This window comes from Anthonomus grandis, chromosome 8 (genome assembly GCF_022605725.1).
Source record: "Anthonomus grandis grandis chromosome 8, icAntGran1.3, whole genome shotgun sequence".
NCBI classification, from domain to species: Eukaryota; Metazoa; Arthropoda; class Insecta; order Coleoptera; family Curculionidae; genus Anthonomus; species Anthonomus grandis.
Genome location: NC_065553.1, coordinates 32,415,986 through 32,441,655, shown reverse-complemented (window position 1 = coordinate 32,441,655; position 25,670 = coordinate 32,415,986). Strand labels below are relative to the sequence as shown.

The window sequence follows — 25,670 nt, the reverse complement described above, 5'->3', positions numbered from 1 at the left end:
TCTTGACGCAAAGGCAATGGGTAAATCTTTGCCAACGGGGCCTTGAGATAGGACAGCGCCTATTGCATATGCACTCGCATCAGTGGTTAGAAGGAATGGTTCATCGAAATTTGGATATATTAAAATTGGGTCTGAAATTAACGCATTTTTGAGCTCGTCGAAAGCATGTCTGCAATCTGCATCAAAGTCAAAAGGTACATCCTTTTGGAGTAATCTTGTTAATGGTTTAGAAATTTTGGCGAAATTTGGGATAAACCGTCGATAATAGCCAGTAAGACCAAGGAAGGACTTAATATCTTTTGGAGATTTTAATGTTGGAAAATTTTTTATGCATTTAATTTTTCCGGGATTTGGTTTTACTCCTTCTTGTGTTATCAAATGGCCAAGGTAAGCTACTTCTTTTCTAAGGAACTCACACTTGTCTGGTTGAATTTTAAGGTTGGATTTCCTTAGGCGTTTGAAAACATCGGTTAGTCGGTTAATATGATCGTGAATTGTAAATGAGTAAACGATTATATCGTCCATATAGACAAGACAGCGTTCATTTAAAATGCCAAGGAGGATATTGTCCATGACGCGTGGGAAGGTGGACGGGGCATTTTTAAGACCAAACGGCATTCTGATGAACTCATAATGACCGTTTTAGAGAAATAGAGGGCCTGATAATGCCTTGATCTAGCATTTTGCTTACTTGGGATTTTACTTCCTCTTTATGGACGTGAGGGTATCTATAGGACTTAGTGAAAATGGGCCTGGCATTATTTGTTTCGATTTGATGCTTGATTTCATTAGTGAAAGAAAGTATATCGCCTTCGAGATAAAATATGTCTTCGTATTCAAGACAAAGATTAGTAATAAGTTCAGTTTCTTCTTAGTTTAGATGTTCTGTGCGAAGTTGGTTTTTGATATTCTTAATTCGATTGCTGGAAGAGTTGGATTGAATTTCAGAAGTATTGTAATTTAATAGGGTATGTGAAACAAAAGGTTCAATTTGAATATCGGAAAATTCTATACTTTTGGGGATAGCATTAGCATTGACTATTGACGTAAAAAATTCACCATTTGTATTTATGTGAACTAAAGCATTAGGGATGTGGACTTTTTCGATTTCTTGTCTAGATAAAATAGCGTCTGTATTTGAGAGATTGCATTTAAGTTTGAATATTTGTTCTGTTCTGGCTGGAATATTAATTTTATTTGGATAATTACTTTTAGAGGAAGAACTCTCTTCTTTAAATTCTGTAGATTTCTCAATTTTGTAAAGTGGCACGGTTTTAAAATAAGTTATTAATTGTTTGTTGTTTAAATCAATAGTGCATTTATAATGTTCCAAAAAATCAAGACCTAAGATTCCGTCAAAATCAATATCTAAATTGTATATATAGACTTTATGTGGGTCTCCGACTTTAAAGGGTACAAGGGTCGATTCTGTAATAAGAAGTTTTTCAGCGGTAATACCTTGGATAGAAACTTTTTCGGGAAAACGTTGTTCAAAATTTTTCACGGCATTTTGTTTAAATATTGAAATACCTGCACCTGTATCGATTAATAGTTTTAAGGTATTTGTCGCGTCTGTAATGTAGTATAAGTTTTTAGGATTGACTGTTAAAAGGGGGTTTACATAAAATTCTGTTCCGGGAAATTCAGCAACGGGTCGAAATCGTCTAGATTCAATGTCTGAATTTGGTCTTGGATTTCTGTCATTTCTGACTGGTTTTCTTATTCGTGGGTCATATTGGACGTAAGGTCTGGTGGGTGGTTTTGATTGGATAGGGATAGAAAATCCTGATAATTTTGGATATCGATCTGATCTGCTGATTGATCGTATTGGTTGAATTCTGAGGGAAAATCATATCTATCGTGTGATTGATAATAGTTATTAGGGTAGCTATTTTCATAGTTAGGATCGCGATTGACAAAATGGGCTCTAAACTTGTCGGGATTTACATTTGGATTTCTTTGTATTACTGAAGGACGTGATTGAAAATTATTTGGTTGTGGGTTAGAAGATGAAAAGTGGGGTCTTTGTTCATTGGGTCTATTTTGTTGAATAGGATTAGGCTGATTGTTATTAAAGAGGGGTCTTTGGAAATTGTTGTTATTGCCATTTTGAAAATAATTTGGTCGTTGTTGTGAGCGACATTCATTAGCATAATGACCAATGCGGCCACATGAATGACATTTGGGTGGTTGAAGATTGGGTCTTTTGTTTATTGGTTGATTAGGAATTGGTTTAGGAGGGTTCGGTTTAACAGCTTTTTGATTTTCAAAGTAAGACAGTTGAAGTTCACGTCTTATGCGAACCTGGGCTTCTAAAAGATCTCTTGGGTTACTTGCTCGAATGATATGACCAATTCTGGGTTCTAATCCTGTTAGTAAGGTACTGAGTGCCATTGATTCGATTAGGGTTATTTGTGCTTGTTTTTCGTCAGTTGACAAATTAGATTTCTGAATATTTGTATGCATTTTTGCATTTAAGGTCTGAACACGATTTAGGAATGTTAAAGGAGATTCGTTTGTTATTTGTTTAATGCGTTGCAAGTCCTGAATGAGTGAGGATAGGTCTCTAGTATCACCAAAATGAGAGTTAAGTAGATGCTTTATTTCTGAGTATGATAAAGGGTTTCTAGAGCTTATTAGCTGTGCTGCTCTTCCGCGTAATTTATTTTTGATATGAATTACTAATAGATGTTTCTGATTTCTGGTGGACATGTTATAAGCACAATCGCAAGCATTAAGAAATGTTTGAAGAAAAATTTGATCTCCTTCAAACTCAGGAATTATTGAGAAAATTTCTGATAGTTTATATGGTTCTATTTCTGCAGCATTATTCGCAGTATTATTATCGTTGTCTGTCATGATGATCAATAAATCGATAGTAAATAAAATAAAATTACAAGCAATTTGTAAATATTTTAACTTAAAAATAATTGTAAAAGTAATTATTTGTTATTACAGATAAATGTATTGTTATTTGTGTAAAATTAATATCTTTTCTGAAAAATAAATACTTCTTTTATTGAAGTTTAGTTTCTCTTTTTCTGATTAACAGAATAATCAAATCATAAATATTAAATAGTCGTGCAGTTTGACTAACTTTGATTAAATATTCAAATCAATAAATTTATAAAACAATAAAATATAAACACGTGATGATTCAATATTGTACTTACAGTAAGGAAATAATCTAGTTGATCGTCTTGTTCTCTACGCCGATTTAACTACCAGGGGCTTCACCAGGTGTTCCTTCCGTAGTTCGCCGTGAGTGAGGACGTCAGGACGTGAAGAATTATGACTTCGGGATTCTTTTATGGTTCTTTTTCTGTTAAAGGATAGGGATCCACCGTTACTAGTTAGAATGCTCGTGTTCTAGCAACGTTGTCAGATCCTACCGACTGCGCCAATTGTTATATCACTGATTTAAAAATTACTTTTTTTAAAAAATATTTTTTATTATAAAATTATAAGTTTTAAAAATTACAGTATCATGACTTAACTTAAAGAGTCTAATCTAATAAAATCTTATACAACAGTTTTTGTGATCCTATTTATACGTAAAATATGCCGATTCAGTGGGAACAGGCATCTTGGTTGACCGTGTGTGTGGTCTGCTGATCCGGCGTCTGGGAAGTGACTTATCTGGTTTAGATAAGTGTTATTTGATCCGGTGAGAACCAAGGACTGGGTGACTTTGTGAAGGTGACATTTGTTGTGGGAAAATTGGATATAACATATATATATATATATATGTATATAAGAATTGCTTGCATTCTATAAAACGTTTTTTTTGCCTATTGTGAAAATTTACTCGATGTGGACAAGGCAAGTTTTGGAATGGAATATCTAACTTACTAATACTATGGGTATTTCTTACCAGGTTTCCTCCGAATATGTTTATAAATAAAACAAAACCTACATTTTTTGATGTGAATAAAGCATTAACCTTGGCTCTTAGGCATTAATAAGTTTCTAAATTTCACCGACACTGGCTGGGAGATGTTAGTAAGACTTTAGTAAGTTCTTAATAATATTTACATTTACTTTCCTTACCGAAATTTTACTTAAAAACTCAAATTTAAAAGAGGAATTCAAACGATCTTTATTTAATCCCGTGATAAGTGAAATGAAAAGGGATCTGAAAGCCATGTTGCCGATTTTATCATTTCGCGGCTTAAGTAAAGTCGGCTAGGACAGAGAAGAGAGAACGGATCTCAAAACGATACTCTGCACACTCCCTTCCTAAAAAGTGAGGCTATGTTTTGCCCGATGTTTAAAATATTTTAATAAGAATTACTTTAAAGTATGAAAAAATAAATTTAGACACCTTGGTTCAGTGAAAAACTATAATGTTCACTTTAGTTTTACGTCTCACCTGTTCAGCTGGTACTAACGCACCGAGAATATCCCGCACTCTATATCAAAAATGCATAAATACCTCAGCCCCTTTCCGAAGTCACAGCCAAAACACAGCAGACAAACTAAGACAAGCCCGGAAGAAGGATATTAGAAGCACATTATATTATGTGACGGCTGCAGGAATTGTAACGGTGGGCATGAGTTATGCTGCGGTACCTTTGTATAGGATGTTCTGCCAAGCATACAGCTATGGAGGGACTACACAACAAGGGCATGATAGTGATAAGGTAGAAAGCATGCAGGTGGACACTAGCAGACCGATTAAAGTGAAATTTAATGCTGACCGATCTGCTAATATGAGGTGGAATTTTAAGCCACAGCAAAATGATATCACAGTAAGTTTTTATGGTGAGGTAAAAATGTAGGAGTTTTAGGTATTTTTGTGTAATTGATATATTAGCATGTATCCTTTATTATCATTGAATGTCTGCTTTTCTATAAGATTTGTATCTAATAATTTAAAATAATTTATTATTCCATGTACAATTTTTCTATCATAAGTAATATAAATCCTTCCAACGTATCTCCAAGAATCCCTTCTGGGAACTCAATATATTAAGCAGCTGAAATTAATGTGTGTTAATGAATAAAAATCATCTTGTTGCAATATTCATTTAATCTTTGCTGCACAAAATTGCCTCTAAGACCATTTTTTGAGTTACAGGATGTTCTTACATGAAACTCTTGGCTAAGACATATGTACTCGTAAATATCATGGTATTTATCGAAAATATTAAAATATCAGATATTATAATAATAATAGCTTTATTAATCTCAAAAATATATGGTATTAAGTACAGACAAGTCAAATAACCAAAATATAACAAATAATACTAAATTATACCAAGATTCACATGAAAATGGTTTTTAAATATGGTTCACTTCAGTATCGGTTTAGCAATCATACAGAGTAGACGTCTATACTCGTAGGAGGCGCCGGTGCTCAGTTTTGTTTTGTTTTGATTCATTTTGATTTAATTTAAATTGTTTTGATCTAGTGTTGTGTGTTTACATTAATGTGCTACATTTTCACGGTACAAGTGTTTCCTAAAAAACTAATTAAGTTCCTGCATCAGTAAATGTTTTTGTTTTATAAACAGTTCCTGTTTTGACTAAATTTAAAATTATCTGGCTACCATTGACCTTAACTTGAAATAATTGAACATTAACCATAGGACATGCAATTGTGTGTTTTGTTGTACGTTTGTTTCCTGTGTTGGGTTTAAGTTCAAGTTACTGTTTACTTGCAGTTCCTGTTTTTACCATTATTATTTATTTCAATTTAATAATATTTCCTTATAATCCAAAATGAACTGCAGTTTCAAATGTTGTCAAAGAAAGGATTTTTCAAATTATTGCTGCATCTCTTGTATTTCAATGTTCCACCCAAGTTGTCTGGAAAGAAATTCTGATGCCATAAAACTGGGAGGCTACAGGATTTTATGCTCACAAAGATGTCAAGATGATTTTAATGAAAGAGATCAGGAAGGAAAGATTAATGAGCAAAAGATTTATGATTTGTTGACAGAATTGAATTGAAAGAGAAGGATAGACATATAGAGAGAATGAGAAGAAACAGCATGGTTTTTGAAGATAAGTGTCGGAGGCCGAAAAGAAGTTTTCCTCATCCCTGGAAAATCTGCATAAACGAAATGAAGAACTTAAAGTTGAATTGGAAAACTTAAAAATTAAAGAAGGTGAATTGTTGGCATTACTGGAAGTGAGTAAAAGGGCAAGTATTAAGTTCAATTCACAAATTAGCGAGCTAAATATCCTAAATAAAAATTTAATTCTAACGATAAAAACATTAGAAAATGTGTCTTCAACCTATAAGACTGAAATAAACTTGCTACAAAAAGACGTAAACGACTTAACTAACTTAAATAAGAAGATGTTAGACTCCATAAAGGTGTTGGAAGTTGAAAAAGATACCTGTTATTCCGACATTTGTGCATTGAAGGAATAGTTACAGATGTCGAAATCTGTTGTTATTAATTCTCCAACACAGCTACCAACTAGGTCAAATACGCCTGACGATAGTCGACCTCGGCTTCTCTTTGTTGGTGGAAATTGTAGCAGAGTGTTCCTAAAACATTTACATTTAAAGTTTGAAGCTTACTACAAGGTCCAGTGTTTCCTGAAGCCGGGCAGTTCAAGCAGTGAAGTGATTAGGACAGCATAAAATTTAGTTAAGGACTTTACGAAAGAAGATTTTTTAATAGTAATGTTAAATGGAATTTGTTCTTCATCTGATGTTTTAAAAAATTTAATTCAAAATCATGTTGATACAAACACTTTAGTGATGACAAGCCCTTATACTTATTTAAACCATAATGTTATCTATAATAGTAATAAGGCCCTTTATCGTACTTTTCATGCTAATAATAATAATAATAAGCCTTTATTTCCAACAGGCAACTTGCCCAATAACAGGAAACAGTTGCAAAACAATGAAAAATATAGTTAAAAAAAACACACACAAACAAACCTAAAAGAATGAAAAGAAAAGAAAAAGAGTAAAGTAAAGTCACATTCTCAAAAGTTATCCAAAAAAATTAGAACAAATAACTATTAATATGATATAAAAACCCAATTATAAAAGTTTAACAAGATAATCACATATTCAACAAAATTAAATTAAATTAACTGCAATATACCTACTAACTATAACTTAAACACATGGGCCCTAATCCCAAGAGTAATGATCCACCAAGATATTGATAATCACTTGAACCCGAGAGAAATTTATATCGCACATGTGACAGATCCGATTAAATATAGCGCATATTGTATATAGTGGCGATTTCAACAGGATGTTAGTATGAGGCCTTGGCAGAAAGAATGTTAGGGGATGTCTAGCATTAAGCCTAGGCACCATGAAACGTACACCAGAAAGAAGTACAGGACTATCAATGAATCCATTCAGTAACCCATGCAGGAAGTTTACAGAGAAGATCATTCTTCTGAGAACTTCTGAACTGTTAACAGCGCACCATACCTCCAATGTATTTAGACAGTTCTGAAGAAAAACACAATCCTTCAAACCATATACATTTAAATATAGCTTTAAATCATCGGCAAAAGCCAGCCTATGACAAGTGAGTGACTCAATCACGTCATTTATAAAAAAACTAAACAGGAGCGGACCCAGGTTCGAGCCCTGTGGCACACCCGACGTTACGTTAAAAAGTTTCGATTTAAAGCCCTCATATTCAACATATTGAGATCTACCAATCAAGTAGGAATGAAATAAATTAAATAATCTCCCTGAAAAACCATACTGAGTTAATTTATGCAGCAAAATATAGTGATCTATCCGATCAAAGGCTTTTTGGAAGTCGGTATAAATAACATCGACTTGAGTATGAACATCAAGTGATTCACAGATGTGGCTAGACAGACAGGATAAGTTAGTAACACAAGATCGTCCGCTAAAAAATCCATGCTGGTCTACAGAGATGAGTTCTTTTGCGTGACTAAATAGTGACCGATTCAGGATAATTTCGAAAACTTTTGAGAAGTTACAGAGTAATGAGATTGGCCTGTAGTTCACGATTTGATCAGAGTCCCCAGCTTTTAAAATAGGTATTATTTTAGCAGTCTTCCAAATTTCAGGGATTTGTTCTGTTGACAGTATTAAGTTGAAAATGTAGGTCAGCGGATCAGCCAGGACACCAATCTTTATCTTTAATGATTTTAGACATTGCCATAGAAAAGTATCTGAACTGGAGTTAAGACCTGACATTTTAAACGACTATTATTGCGATATACCTAATATCTTGCTCAAGGGCATTCGTAGTAACATTGATCCCTTACACTATCTTCAAGAAGTGTCGGTTGAGCATTCATTTTTCTTTTTTCGCTTTTTAGAGAGCGTCTATGTGTCCTTGAATTCTGGAGAGTCATCGGCGGCAGTGTTTTGTGATCTATCCAAAGCATTTGACTGTGTGGATCATGGAATACTGTTATCTAAGCTCGATAAATATGGTTTTAGGGGCGTAGCGTTGCGATGGCTTGAGTCCTATCTATCAAATCGTACTCAGTATATAATCATACTCACTGCAACCTTGTAGGGTTGGGCGTTTGTCTGCTTCTAGATCCCTAAAATGCGGCGTTCCCCAGGGTTCAGTGTTGGGACCACTGTTATTTTTACTGTATGTGGATGACTTGAGTTCATTGAAACTGCCGGGCAAGGTGGTTCAGTTTGCTGATGATACCACCATACTATGGAGCCATAAAAATTCAGATTATATTAAGACACAAGTCTTAATATAATCTGAATTTTTATGCTTGAAGACCTTTTTTATCCTTGAAGACCTTCAGATTTTATCAGGGTGGTGTGCTTCCAACAGGCTCGTGTTTAATGTAAGAAAGACGTCTATTATGGGGTTTAAGTGCGATGTTCAGGGTCTGATGTTTAACGAAAAATGCTGCAAGTTCCTAGGAATTACTATTGATGGTCGCCTTCGGTTTGAAGATCATATTTTACATTTAGCTGGGAAATTATCTTCTGGATGTTTTGCAGTAAGAATGGCAAAACAAGAGCTGGGAGGGGTGGTTGCACGTTCAGTGTACTTTTCTATTATTCTATTCTAACTATTTGTATGGCTTGCCTTTTTGGGGTTTAACCAATAAGGGGCTACTTAACATTATCTTTGTTATTCAAAAAAAAGCAGTTATATACCTGTGTTCTGCTAAGTTAAGAGATTGTTGCAAACCCCTCTTCATTTCTGAAAAAATCCTAACTCTTTTTTTACTCTTTATCTTAGAAACAGCTGCTCTTATTCACAAAATTCCCAAACTACCCTCTGACACTGGCCATTTGGCTCGTCGTGTAAATGATGTTCCCCTACCTATTCCTACGTCTTCCCTTACCAAAAACTCATTAATTTACATGAGTAAAAAAATTTACAATCATGTTCCTCTATGTGTTAGACATATATCGGATGTTAAGAAATTTAAAAGAGAATTAAAGACGCTTTTATTGGCTAAGGCATATTATAACCTGGATGACTTTTTTAATGATAGGTTTATTAGTAATTGATTGTTTTATTTAGTTATCTTTAATTCAAGTATGTTCAAAAAGTTTTGTCTTCTTGTGCTTAATTTTGTTCATTGTTTTGTCAATTTTTGAAATTGTATATTTGTTTTATTTTTTTAGCTTGTAGGATGCTTGTACACAAGATTATTCTTACGTAATATAGCACATTTTCTTTCTTTCTTTCTTCTTAAAAATTGTTCATACATATACTGGGATTGCCAACATATTTTAACAGCATAGAATTTTGCCATTTTTGAAGATAGCAAAAAATTTCAAAAGGCATTTTTTATGGGAGACAATGCTTTTTTCATACATATTTTCTTCTTCTTCTTTGTTATGGCTTCTGCTCCTTTCGGGCAACTTGCCAGCTTATGCGGTTAAGCTTCAGGTTGTATTTGGCTCCATATCCATATCCCTAGCTTGCTCTACATAAGTCTTTGCTCCCAATTAACAGGGCACAAAATTGTCTATGTAGCAAATCTAGATTCGTTTTACGACTTAGTGCATATGTTCTTAAGCGTCTAACATAGTGTTGTTCCAGTTGGTTTGATACAAAATCAATAGTAGCCACAGTATTAAACGATTTGCTTCCCTGTAAAACATTATCTTTGAAAATTCTTATTAACACTTCCACCATATTATTTGTATTATGCCCAGGAGTGAAATATGATGATCTGTAGCATATACACCATTCGGTTGTTCGGCCCCAGAATTGTGTAAGATGTTCTTGTAATAGCGGATATTTCAAAATAATGCCATGTGATAAAAACTCTTTCATCAGTTCCTCACAAGCAGTAATATCTTTTTCAAAAGTTCTGGTGAGGGCCTTATTTAAAGAGTATCTTGACCCTTTCAAAAAAACTATGCAGCAGGAAATGCATGAAATCAAAAAATCAATGCAATTTATATCAGACTCATTTGATGGGTACAAAGTTCAACTTGAAGAAGTCCTGTGTGATATGAAAAAGCTTAAAGATGAAAATGACGAATTAAAAAAACGTGTGGATGATATGGAATCAAAGCTTAATGCCCAGGAGCAGATAGAAAAAAGAAAAAACTTAGTCGTTGTGGGTATACCAAAACAAGGGGTTGATGATGTCACCACTATGAGGAAGGTAGTGAAAAGTATGAACGTTGGGGCTGATCAGGATATATTAGATGCTTACAGAGTGGGAAAAAAGGTGGATGGTCCGATTGTCCTGAAACTTGGGAGCAAAGAATGTAAACATAAAATTCTAAAGTTTGTCAGGGAAAAAAAGGGCATAAAAACAAATGAATGTGGACTGGATGGTAGAAACAACATATACTTTAATGAGGACTTAACTCACTATAACCAGACATTGTTTAAAAAGGCATGAGAATACAGAAAAAATCATAATCTCAAGAGTTCATACTGTATAAATGGAAAAAGATACCTGAGATACAATGAGACTGATCCACCGGTAAGAATTAAACGTCTTGAAGACTTAAAATAGTAAGATCTTGAAGATTAAAACAAACAATAAACATTTAATACTCTTATGTTTAAAGAACTACAAAATAATAGCTTAAATATATTGTATATAAATATACGTAGCTTAAGAAACAAAATGGACGATATAAAGGAAATTTTAAAGCACCAAACCTATATAAACATTTACATATTGGTTTTAACAGAAACATGGATCTTTCAAAATGAGACACAATTTTATAATATTGAAAACTATTCTTCCGTACACAATTGTAGGAATACCCGAGGAGGGGGCACAAGTATTTATTTAAAAAACAATATAGACTATACAGTAAAAGATACATCCTTTGTAAACTTGGAAGAGTGCAATTTTTTGTGAATAACCTTGACTAAACTTAAATGTACTATATGGAGTATATACAGACCACCGAGCAGCAATGCACAAAAATTTATTAGTGAACTGGACAATATCATGGAAAGTGAAAAAAATCCTTGCTTAATTATAGGTGACATAAACATAAACTTATTAATAGATTCTCACATAGTAAATGAATATAAAAATGTAATATCAATCAACGCCTTTGAAATAAAAAATAAGCTAACTATTGACAATGCTACTCGAACAACACAAACAAGTAAAACAATACTAGATCATATCATAGCAAATAAGAACCTACAGTGTAAAATAAAACTAGATGATCATATGGTTTCTGATCATAAAATAATAAAAATAACTCTTAATAGAAAGGTGGAAAAATACAAGAAAGAAAGAATTATTAAATATAAATTAGATGAAGAAAAGTGGATTCAAATGGTGCAAGAAAAACTACATGGAAAAAATAATGGTGTACAATCCTTCCAAGAATTGGCTGAGATTATTGTTAACTCTAAAAACCAATGTTCTAAGAAATATACACTAAAGATTAGATCTGCTAATGATTGGATTACTCCGGAGTTTATAAGAAAATTAAAAATACGGGATGAACTATATATTCGCTGGAAGAGGATCCCAAATGAGTTTACAGAAAGAGAATTTAAGAGCATGAAAAATACAGTAAATAATATGCGAAAGAATTTGCAACAGAAGTATGCTGAGATGAGATTTAAGGCAGTGAGTGGAGATTCTAAGAAGACATGGAGAGTGATTAATGAACTTTATAAGAAAAAGAAAAACAACAATACTAAAATAAAGCAAATTGAGATAGATGGACAAAAAATTACAAACGAAAAACAAATTGTACACGAGTTTAATCACCATTTTACATCTATAGGAAAAAAACTTGCCCTTAAAATGGAAAAAACTCAAACTACAACATTTATAGAGGAGGAAACAATAAATATCATTTTCTTAGAACCTACAGACAAAAATGAAATAATAAATACAATTTCTGAATTGAAACAAAACAGCTCTCCAGGCCTGGACAAAGTTACCACCAAAGACTTAGAAAAATTAACCCATGTAATAGGAGATATTGTAGTGACAATGGTTAATGGAATATTACAGACAGGAATTTTTCCAGAAGACTTAAAAACAGCAAATATAATACCAGTGCACAAGAATGGAAAATGTGAGGATCTAAACAACTATAGGCCTATTTCGCTACTGAGTACATTCTCCAAACTAATAGAAAAAATAATTAAAAAACGTATGACTAGGTTTATAGAACAGAAGTTTCAATTCGATGACCAACAATATGGATTTCAAACAAAGAGTCACACCTTGGGAGCTGTCTCGGACCTATTAGAGTATGTGTCAAATGAAATTGATCAACAAAAATATGTTGTAGCTGTCTTTGTCGACCTGCAAAAAGCCTTCGACACTGTTGATATTGAATTGCTGCTAAGTAAAACTAGTAAAATGGGATTTCGAGGCATCTGTGGGAGCTTACTAAGGACATATTCAGTAGGTAGGAGACACTACACAACAGTAAACGACCAAAACAGTGAGGCAGAGACTTTAAATGTGGGGGTAGGGCAGGGGTCAGTGCTTGGACCGTTGCTTTACCTATTGTGTGTGCATAGCCGAAAATATGCTGGTCTTATGGCTAAGTATTTTATGTTTGCTGATGACACAGTTCTAGTGTTCTCAGCCAAAGACATTAAAACCCTTGAAAAGGAAATAAATGACTCTTTAGATATATACTATAAGTGGCTGTGTTATAATATGCTTAGTATAAATGCTACCAAATCTGTCTACATGATTGTAAGTAATAAAAATAAAACAAAATGTGATATTAGTGTACATGTAAGCGGCAATAAACTTAAAGAAGTGACAGACTACAAATATTTAGGTTTAAATATAAATAATAAACTTTCATGGAATAATCATATACAAAAAATTAGTGACAAAATATCTCCTATGCTTGGTGCTTTGAGAAGGTGCTCTCACATGTTAAATATTAAAACAAAAAAATTACTCTACAACAGCTTTATTGAACCACATTTGAGGTACCTTATAGTATGTTGGGGAAATGTTTTAAATTATTTATTAAATAAAATACAACGAGTGCAAAATAAAGCAGTTAAATTAGTTTATTCTTTAGATTATTACACACCAAGTGATATAATTTATAAAAATACTGGTATTTTAAACATTAATCAATTAAGAACCTATGAACAGATTAAATTTATAAAATGTATACAGTTAAATAATATTAAGACTAGTTTAAAGGGAAAATTATTACAAATTAAAGACTGTCAAAAGTATCAGCTAAGAAATAAAAACATGTTGAGAAATGCATTGGTGCGAACAAAAAAATTTCAGGGCTCTCCATTACATAGTGCAATAAGTGTCTTTAATAAAATTCCAGAAACTATTGTGAATCTAAAAAGCTACAAAAATATATGTAAAAGACTAAAACAATACCTTAAGGTAAACTAAATAAATATATTAAATATGTAAGGCTGTAAGCCATATTCTCTATATTAATCAAGTAATATTGTATTAAATTTATTTAGAATTATGTTCCTAATTTTGTTGTATTTTTTTCTTTTTTTTGTTAAGTTTTAGGCCCTGTGCCAGTTTGTAAACTGTTTTTGGGTTATAAATAAAGTTATTAAAAAAAAAAAAAAAAAAAAAAACGATTTGGCGGAACATTAACATAAATTGACTTCCGATGCATATTTGCAATATTATGAGTGGTATCCCAAAGCCACCGCCACATTGCCTGACACACGTGAAAAGAACATAATAATAATTTTGAAGAGGGAAATACTTTACTTAAAGCGTTACGTTCGGCAATACCATCGTCTGTCATAATTACAGACGGACTTTTATCGAAAAACCCACATTGTCCAATAGCTTCTTTTAATTCCATAAAAGCACTGGTGTAGCATTCTTCATTTTGAGAAGTATGAATAATACAGCCCAGGGGAATGGCGCCAACTTTACTTGCTCCTAAAATATAAATGTAATATTTGATTCTGTCTGATCACAAGAACCTGTTGTGTCGATAAATACGATTTCATTGCTAAAGGTTTCATTATGCGCACGTTTCATAAGAGGTGTTAGTATACATACTATAAAAGGATCTTCTTTCATTGCAATGTAAACATTGTTTTCCAAATAACATTTTTGCTTGCTTTCAATAATATCTATCATACTTTTGCTAGTACGACCTCCAAAGTTTTCGGACCTAAAATTACAACTTAAAAAATATTTGCTATTTGTATTAAATTATAATTTTACCTCCACATATTGTATAGATGATAGATATTTTTTACTATAGGATTTTGATGGCCATCAGCTAAGAGTTTTAAAACATCATCTTCTTCTGATATTGTGGCTAATAACTCAAACTGAAAAATGCTTTATTGTCAATATAAACATAGAAGTTGTAGACAAAGCCAATAGACTGTACATTAAAGGAATAAAAACAAGAACATAATTTAAAATAAAATAAAATTATATAAAACTTTGAAAAATACTTAAATGCTAATCATTAAAAAATTCACTTAAACTATAGTACGCTTTACTAGCAAGAAATATTTTCGTCCTTGTACGTAGGCTTTTTTCAGTCTTAAGTTGTCTTATTTCTAGTGGAAGTTTATTAAACAGCTTTCTACCTCCATATATGATACAGCTACGGACAAGTTTAAAATGAGGAATGGGTAGCCTCAACAAATAATTTTGTCGCGTATTATAGTGGCTTCCTAAGTGGAGTTCTTGTTTATATTTTCTAAAAACTAAGCAAACTGTTTCCAAAATAAAGATACAACACAGGGTTAAAATATTATGACTTACAAAAAGCGGGCGACATGAGTCACAAGGCTTGGCCCCACATAGATATCTAATGGCCCTTTTCTGGAGTACAAACACTGAACTAAAAAGTGAATTTGAACATGAACCCCAAAAGCAAATTCCATATCGAAGGTGCGACTCGATAATCGCGAAGTATGCAGATCTGGCGATGGAGAAATTAAGACTGGTGGCAATAACCCTTAGGGCGTAGCAGCCTGATGAGACTTTTCTACATACATTCACAATATGGTCTTCAAATTTAAGAAACTTGTCTATGGAAAGACCCAAAAACTTACTGAACGGTGGCATGGTGATGGCTTCATTATTTAAACATATATCATTTGTATTACATTTAAAATTAAGGATATTTGTTTTAGAAACATTAAATATCAAAAAATTTGCATCACACCAGTCTTTTATTTTTAACAAATCTGCACGTATATTGGCCTCCTTGAGAAACATCAGAGTCGTGCCAGAGGATGGTGGTATCATCGGCAAACAATGTAAATTTGCCAGTTACCTGCAGTTGTGGCAGATCGTTCACATAAATGAGGAAAAAGTAAAGGGCCAAGTACTGATCCTTGCGGAACACCCACATTTATATTAAGTTCCTTAGAGATACCACCATTAAATTTGACAGCCTGGACACGATTTGATAAGTAGGAACGAAACCACTCAAGGCCAGTTCCTCTGAAACCATAGAGCTCCAGTTTCATCAGCAGCACTCTGTGACTCACACAGTCAAATGCCTTGGACAAGTCACAGAATACCGCTGCTGCAACTTCACCAACATTCAGTCGGTTGTACAGGTGCTCTAGAAAGCTAACGATAGCATCATTTGTGCTCACAGACTCACGAAAGCCAAACTGCTGAAGACTCAATAGGCCAAACCTATTTAAAAATGAAAGCATCCTCACCTTAACGAGCCGTTCCACTATCTTGGCTAAAGTAGGCAATAACGCTATAGGTCTAAAGTTAGAAGGACAGTCGCGATCGCCACCCTTGTAAAGAGGAACAATCATTGCTCTTTTTAAGCACTCTGGGAAAACTCCAGACATAAATGAAAAGTTAATTGACTCGGCCAAGACTTGCAAAGCAACAAGAGGTAAAACAGAAAATATTTTAAGAGAAAGCCCATCCCAACCTGATGAACTCTTATTCTTAATATTAACCATTAACTGTTTAAGCTCTTCTACACTTGTGGGGGCAAAAAAGAGAGATTCGGCTACTACCACATTGCTGAGATAGCTCCTGGGATCTATTTTTTGTGAGAGATTGGCTGCAAGGTTACTAGCAATATCACAGTAGAAGGAATTGAGGACATTGGAATCTAAGGTACTTGGAATAACCAAGACATTATTTTTGCCCCTTAGCTCATTTAAAATCTTCCAAGACTCTTTTGCTCTGTTGAAGGAATTATTTATCCTCCTTTGAAAGTAGGTCCACTTAGCCATTTTGATTGAGTTTCTGTAAATCTTGCGGTATCTGTTATAATAATTTAAAAATGTTGCATTGTTCATAGCGTATTTCCTAATGTAAAAAAGAGAGCGCATATTTTTTCCAGATACTCGTAAACCCTTAGTATACCAAGGTTTTCTATTTCGTTTCTTAATATTGACAACAGGAAAAGCAGTGTTAAAATTGTTTAATACTATTTGATGAAAGCTATGCAGTGGGTTAACAGTAGTCAATACATTATTCCAACTTGACATATTGCAAAGCAAGGAGAATTTGCGGAAATTAGCTCTAGTCTAGTCTATCGCGTGCAAACTTATTCTCATTAGCGTTACTATTAAGCTTTACTAATCCCACTATTGCCTCATGGTCAGACAAACCGGCATTGATTGTAGTATACTGATTTTCGTGTTGGTTAAAATTCGTACAGAAGTATATATATTATATCAGTGAGGAAGAAAATGCTGAAATCCGGGTTGGCTGATCCACGTGCATCTTAAAATTAAATGAGTTTAACAGATTAAAAAGCATTCGATTTGATCCATTAGATTTGTCTAAAAAATTTACATTAAGATCGCCAGTCAGAATCAACATCGCATTAACCGAAATTTCACTTAAGAGGATCTCCAACCTTTCTAAAAACAAATCTAAATTGCCAGATGGAGATCGATATAATCCTAAAATATACAAATTTAACTTACTGCTAAATACAATAGAAAACTCGCACACCTTTTCAATCAATAGATGATCAAATCTGTCAATAGTAATAAACACAAATTTAGTTAAAAAAGCTTTCTCTAACATAATGAGAGTACCACCATGTATATATTGCTTGCGTGAAAATTTGGAAATTAGTACATAACCAGGGATATCAATAGGCTCGTCAGACCTCAACCAGTGTTCAACAAGAATTAACACACTAGGAAAGTTAACCGATTCTAAAAATAGTTCCAATTCGCTAACTTTTGAACGCACAGATTGAACATTAAGAAATGCTAGGGAAACTTGATTATGGAGGGAGTTTCTATTAAAAAAGAAGATCCAATAGCAAGGGTGTCTATAGATTGGTCTAGTTGAGGCGTAACCGAAGACCTATCTTCGATCAAGGGTGTATCGCTGATTATCCCACTATTGCTAATACCTAAAGATGCTAATACTAATTTGGATGACAGAAAAGTATTTTTAACATATAAAGATAAAAGTTTGCACATAGATTTGGCAGAGTGACGGTACCTAAAATTTTGTCTGACATCAGTAATTATTCTCACAGAAAAGTTAAGGTTACAGATGAAAGAATTCATAGAATGAATTGTATTGTAATATCTGCTTTTTGAGCACTTATTAAAATCGCATTTAATACAAACAATTACATTAGTTATCCTGCCCATTGATAGCAAGGATTTTATTTGGGAAAAAGATGGCAATGTACAAGAAAAATCAAGACAAACAACAACAACATCATTCTTTGTATAGTTAATAATTAGCGGAAACGCATAATTACATAAGGTCTGGGCTGTAACATTACTAAACACATAAATAACCACAGGTGTTGTATGACGAGCTCAGAATACCTGAGAGAAGAGAAGAGAAACCTCTAGCACTAGAATCACCATAAATTAGTACATTTGATTTTGCTCGTGGGTTGAAATGCGCTTTTGCTAAGCAGTTTGTAGATTTTGATTGAAGATTTGTAGTCGTCAAATCTTTTAAGTTACTGCTAGCGTTTCTATTTAGAGACAGGATATCCTTCTCCGCTTCAAGAGTTTTAATTGATGTTAACATGTGCGTATTAATACAATTTAAGCTTTCAATCTCTGTCTGCATACTCTTAATCTTGTTTTTGTGATATTCAGTTTCCTTTTCAAGCATTGTAATGGTATTAATCAAATTTTGATTAAGATCACTTAGCTCTTTTAACTTCTCTGAAAGTTCCTCATTTACCCTAGTGTATGAATCCACTTGTAGCTGTACTTCTTTCTCTTTAGTTTTTAGATTCTTAATTTCATTCCTTAACCCATTATTTTGTTCATTTAAAGTTGCAATACGCAAAGAAAAATTAGCTTCTGCCTGTGAAACCTCGTCCTCAAATACTTGACTATTTCTACGCAGTCTCTCTAAATACCTGTCCTTTCCTTCCAGCTCCTTTAGCAAATGTTTAATTTTTTCGTCATATATCCTATTTTCACTCTCTCTTTCATTGTGACTATTTTGACATTGCTCTGAACATAAAATTTTGTAAACTCCTATATTTACCACTTCTGTCATTCTTCCCAAACAACTTGGATGAAAAACAGAGTTGCAGACTATACAAATATAATTTAAAAAGAGCTTATTTTTACAACACTTAAAACTGCGAGGCATCCTGTACTATTAAAATATTAAATTGATTTAAAACTTAATACATAAATTCACATAAAATTATTGATCTACCTACTCAATTCAGCAGATAATAATAAATATAATTTAAAACGCCAAATAAATTCCCAGCAGCCTGGCCCAGTGCAACCACCTACTCAGTTCAGTGGCAGAACAGAGGTCAAGTTTCAGGGAAGTCAGGTCAGTACAACAATACAGGAAAAACCAACGCACTTCGAAAAAACAAACACACGAGTGCGATGAACCCAGAAATACCAAACAGACCAAACCAAAACTATTTAAATGCCAAACATATTCCCAGCAACTTTGCCCAGTGCAACCACCTACTCAGTTCAGTGGCAGGACAAGGCCAAGTTCCAGGGATGGCAGGTCAGTTTTGAAATACACGAGACAAACGCACGTCAAAAAAACAAACACACGAGTGCGGTGAACCTCGAAAAACCAAACAGACCGAACAAAACAAATCAAAACAAAACAATTGAGCAATTACCGGCAAACGCGTAGAACGAAAACACAACCGTTCAGCACGACTACTACGATACTACTGAATAAACAAGATTCATGGAATATTTTTGCAGCTGCTGGAGTGAGTCCTTGTTTAAAATATTCTATAAATGCTGCTTTCACGTCATCATTTATTCTCAAAAAACTGTAAGCCTGGGCAACATGTATAGCATGGTCATGGTGTGATACTATCTAAAATTAGAAAAAAAAAATTAAAAGTATGCATTAATGGGATTAATTATACTGGAATGTTATTACTGGGTGTTCTATTTAAATTAAACAAGTTATTGCATTAGTACACAGTATAGATATGGTTTAAAAAAGAAAATACATGATGAATAATATTGAACATTAGAATTTGATACTACATTTTCACAAAATATAAATATTTCAAAAACAGATTTGGGTGAGGTAAATCTTTATAAAACTTTATTTTTGATCACAGAAACTGAAAATAGAACAATATACAGAGTGTTCCATTTAAAAAAATATAATGTTTAAACAAATGTAAGTTTAATTGACACAGCCAGTTTTACGATGCTTTTTTGTTTTTTTTACATGAAATTCTGATAGCTCAGATGAAACCCTACAACTTTTGTGTTTGAAGTTTTTTACTATCTCTTCAAATAAAGCCGATAGTGGGGGTGGCGAATTATAAGGGATCCCCCTGTACCTGTTAAACCCTATACTGTATTTATTGTGTATTTTAAGACTTACAATAAATTAAGGCTGCAGGTAGATATCAAAATATAATGAATAACCCTGTCCATATCTACATTGCTTACCTTTATCGAACCAGTGTAGCTTGACAATTGAAGTTTCTATTTCGAAGTCGATTACTATTTCGGGATTTGTTTCTACTAGAATGTTGGCACACAAAATCTTTGCGGAAATGAAGTTTTTTTAAATTTGGATGTGTATTTAATACTATCCAGTCAGTACGTGTTTCTATCGAGTATTTCTTTATCCAGTTACTGCATTTACTCTCATAGTCATCAGAAACTTTTGTTTTTACTTCTACAGTATATTTATCTTCATTTATCACGTTGCCCAACAGAATCTTACATACTGAGTCAATACGCTTTAAAACGGACTTAATAGTTTCAGCATATTCGTCTTCCATTGTGATGTGTAAAGTAACAACAAACACGTGTACTTCGCACTGACAATAACTATACTAACATAACAGACAAAAACACGCAACATGTACGCATGGCTGCCTAAATCAGTGAGCGTTTGTAGCGTAATTGTGCGCATCAAGGGCTAATAGATTTCAGCACCCTGGTGCCGCCGTATAGGAGCATGTGTAAATATGCACCCGGTATATTTTGGGCGCAGTAAATAACAGACGTCTTTGCACTGAAGAAAATCCCACAGCAGGAATTTGCATCGACTGTTTCTGTATAGACCTTGTATTAATTTGGTGCCTGACTAAGTTTTTTAAAAGTTTATCGTTACACAGCAATCTAATGACGTCTCTTATGTATAGCTTATATACAGGGTGTGCCAACAAGGTGTACGGCTAAGATAGCGCCTTAACTATACGAGGTAGAGCAAAAAGTTCTACAGCAAAGTTGTAGGGTTGACAAAAACCTACGAACTAAAAATATTTTTATGTATACTGGGTGTGTCACAAAAAAGTTACTATAAAATATGATTTTTTTTTAATGGTACGCCCTGTATATTATGGTACTAAAATGTGAGGCAAAAAGAGTACTTTACTTTGGTATAACGTTTTTAAAATTTCCGTGCGGCGTTGCAACGTAATTAATTTTTTTATGTTATTTTTTGCCTTTTAGAGGGTTTGTTTAAAAAATCATAAAATTTATTTTGCGCCTATGAAACTTGTACCACAGTTAGTCTAGGGTACCTCCTCTAGGCTGACTATGATAATTTGTAATTGTTTAATACAAGGTGTTTTTAAAGAACTTTCAAACTTGCTGAAATTAAATACGCAATATCTCAAATTTTTCAAATGGAACACCCTGTATATTTTTATCTAATTAAGTTTGTCCCTCAAATACCTTCATTTTTTATTTAATATGTCCTATAGCTAAACCAAGTACTTTTTGAGATATTTTAACTTTTCTGTAAAATACTATGCATAAAACGAGTATTCTTTAAGTTTAAGTTTTAAAAACATTGGTTTAAATGTCAAATAATAATTGTCAGATTATTAGTTTTATGACAGCAGTAGACAAGATCAATGTTTTTTCTTCAAAAACCATTTTAGAAATTATCAATGAGTTAGTTAATGGATTTTTAATTTTTATTGTTCATTTTGTAATCAATATGAATTTTCCTCGTGAGGAATTTGTTGATATGATATATGCCCTTGGAGCTGCTGAAAGAAACAGCCTTTTGGCATCTAGAATTTATTTATTTATTTAATATATCAACGGGCTTTGGCCCAATATTACAAAAAAATATAAGAGTACTAATTGGATGATTAAACTAACCTAACCTAACATACAATTAAAGCTTAGAATATAAAGATTACCTATAACTTGGAACAATCAATTCAGAGAAAAAAAAAAAAAAGAGAATACTTATAGTGAACACAAAGGAACAATTACCATCACAATTCACAACACCTTATAGTTCTAGTTTAAGACAGCATTATCAATTAATAAGATCTAATTTCTTAATGAACCCTGTGCGCCCCTCAAAGCAATCAATTACATCAGAATACTGATTAGCCAGCCTAACAGTCCTTGCCAGAAAAGAATTGTGACCATAATTTGTGCGGTGTGTGTGGCTATAAAAAGAAGTAACTTGCCTTGTTGACCTAGGTGGAACATAAAGACCTATTTTATTAAGAAGTGCAGGACAAAAGCTTTGAGAGTGAAGGATGTTGTAAAATACTTTCAAATCTTTATGTCTACGACGAGTTTCAAGACTTCTCAAATTCAATGAGGCTTCCATTTGCTGGTAGTCAAACTCATCCTGATAATTTATAGGTACTCCATTTTGCTTAAAGGCAATATATCTTAAGAATTTATGTTGTACACTTTCAATCTTATGAATATGATTATTATAGTATGGAGACCAAACACAGGAACTGAATTCTAGATGAGGACGCACAAGTGCACAATAGAGCAAACAAATAGATGAAATATTATAAAAGTCCCTTGAGCACCTCTTGATAAATCCAACCATCTGCAGAGACTTGGTAACTGCCCCCGAAATGTGCGGAATATAACTTAAAGGGCTATCCAGTGTCACACCTAAATCCTTAATATGAGAGACAGATTTCAATATGGTGTTACCAACAAAATAGGAGTGGTTTACGGGGTCTCTATTTCTTTTAAAGGACATTGAGTAACACTTTCCAGCATTTAGATCCATACCATTTGTTGTACACCAATCAACAAGCCCATTCAAATCCGATTGGAGTCTGAAACAGTCCTCCAGAGATGAGACTCTAAGGAAGAATTTTAAATCATCTGCAAAAAGAAAAAAGAAGCTGTACTGAAAGCATATTGATATATCATTAATGTAGAGGTTAAATAACAAAGGCCCTAAGTGGGATCCTTGTGGGACACCAGACAGCACCAAAATCTCCCGAGACTCAAAGCCCAGAACTCTAACGAGCTGCGTTCGACCCACCAGGTAGGACTCAAGCCATTTCAGCAGTGGATCCCCAATCCCTGAGCTTTTGAACTTAAAGATCAAAAGCCTGTGATTAACCCTGTCGAAAGCCTTGGAGAAGTCGGTATACAAAGAGTGCACTTGATACCCCCTCTCCAAGGACTCGGACAGAAAATCAGTAAAGGATAGAATATTCAGTTCCGTAGAACGTCCTGCAATAAAACCAAATTGTTCATCTAATAATTGGCCCTGAAGAAAAGATGTAAGGACAACACAAACAAACTTCTCAAACAATTTAGGAATTGTACTAAGAATACTGATTGGTCTATAATTCTGAACCTGCGAGCTGTCTCCAGCTTTAGGGATAGGTGTGATAAAACTGGTCTTCCAGTAGTCTGGAAAAATACCGGAAGTTAAAGACAAGTTGAAAATAATAAATAGAGGTCTCGCCAATAAAAAACTACACTGCCTTAGAAAAACCGGTGCTAAACCATCAGATCCAGGACCCTTAGTCACATCCAGTCTGGACAGTTCGGTGTAGATATCTGAAATTGATATTTTAAGACTAGAGAGTTGAAAATGGTTAGAAGTCAAATCTTGAAGAATAATGCACTGTTTGTCAGTGTACATTTCTGAAAAATATTCTGCAAATAAGTTCACAATGCCCTCACCTGAAGAGCAGGTAGTACCATTGTAAGAAATCACACTGGGAATTGCAGAGCTGCTCTTTCTGGAGCGCACAAACTTCCAAAAGTTTCTCAAGCTGCTATTCAGGGAAAGCTCTGTAGCATAAATATAATCATCATAACACTGTCTTTTTAAGGATTTACATCTAGCCCTAATATTACAAAACTTAACATAATCAGAGTTCAATTTTGTGTTCATATATTGCTTATGCAATTTTTTATTTTCAACAATCATAGTTTAAGTTCTGTTGAAAACCAAATCGGAAATTTTTTAGTTGAATATTTTTTCAAAGGAACATAAAGATCAATGCACAAATAAATTATTTCATAAAAAATATTAATCATTTCATTAACAGATCTGTTTAAGAATAAAACGTCCCAATTAAAGCTTGAAAGAAAGGTTGAACCCAAATTAAAATCCACTGAGCTAAAGTCTCTATAAAAACCCTTCCCAATAATCTCACCACTCCTAGCCCGAGTCACTGCAAGAGTTAAAGATAAGGGTGGGTGGTACCTGTCAGGTATTACGATAGCTGCCAAGGAAATGTCTAGATTCTGGTCCTCACTGAAGATCAGGTCCAGCATACAGTTGGTTACATTTCTAATAGTATTGACCTGGTATAAGTTGTGATAAGAGCACATAACTGAGACGGCTTCAATGGCTTCCACTTCGTTGGGTGATGCAGGTTGCACAGCAGTGCCAACAGAACTGAGTCCTTCGACAGACTAGACAGCATGAGTCAAGTTAAAATCACCAAGAATGCATAGCCTACAATGGGGAAGATCATCTCATAGCTTGTCCAGAGATTCACTAAATGCAACATAACACTCTAGAGCTGCCCTGGGAGGAAAATATCCAGTGCCCACAATAACTTGTTGCTCCCCTGAGCCAACCAAGACAAACAGAAGTTCCATATGAGGGTCAGACAGCAATAAACTCCTGATAGTTTTATGGACACCTATAAGTACGCCACCGCCTCTTGAGTAAACACTAGTCTCAGTAGATCTGTCCTTTCTATAAATATTGTAATCATATAAATGCAACTCGTTGTCAGAGAAGTTATTGGTTAACCAGGTCTCATTCAATACAATTATACCATATTGGGAGTAAGAAGCATTCATCAGGAGAGAGTCCAATTTGGTTCCGAGGCCCCTAACATTTTGAAAATAAACCAGAAAATCATCGGAAGATCCAGCTAATTTTTTTATGTAATTTTGGGTACACCATTAACATATTTAATGGTCAGATTTTGTTCACCATTTTGTTGTGGGGTCTTTAATTCATTTTTTAAATTGTTTAGGTATTGACGCTGTTGAGAGGTTAAATCATTGTCAATAAAAACCTTCAGAGACCTGTCCAAATTTCTTCTGCTTCTCAAAACTCTTCGAACATCCTCAGCACTGTGTAAAGTTACTCTTACTGATCTAAAACCATTTTTGTTTCTCTTGCCTATACGACTGACACTTTTCACTTGGGTCTCAGAACCTACTAAATTTGAAATAAGAGAATTAACAGTATTCTGGGCTTCTTGTACGCCTTTTTCAGGAAAATTAAAAATCATTGTATTGCATGGTCTGTTCTGTCGTTCTGTCATTTCATTCAGAACATCACTACAGGGCTGAGACTGTTGAGAAATTCCAGGTTGGATAGTTGATTGATTTCCTGTACCATCCTTTAGCAAATTAAGATCTGTTTTGATATGATCAAGGGCCAAATCAAAGTTATGCTTCATCTCCTTTAGGCTATCCTTGAGTTCTCTAAACTCGTTAACAAGTTCAAGTACTACATGGATTTTGGTTTTCACCTCAGCTACCTCACTCTCCAAGGCAGAAACACGGGTAGAAAGCTTAAAGACTTCTTTAAGCTTAGGTGTACATTCCTTACACATATATGGCATTACCCGATTAGAT

At 33.8% G+C, this 25,670-nt stretch overlaps 1 protein-coding gene across 1 annotated transcript in view; it reads left to right on the top strand.

Moving 5' to 3' along the window:
• Positions 1-4,220: 4,220 nt before the first annotated feature.
• LOC126739961 (cytochrome c oxidase assembly protein COX11, mitochondrial) overlaps positions 4,221-25,670 on the top strand; it is a 32,962-nt gene continuing 11,512 nt past the window's right edge. The window contains exon 1 of the mRNA XM_050445800.1: positions 4,221-4,751. Coding sequence (XP_050301757.1) covers positions 4,347-4,751 — 405 coding nt within the window. The 5' untranslated portion in view covers positions 4,221-4,346. The remainder of the gene's footprint in view (positions 4,752-25,670) is intronic.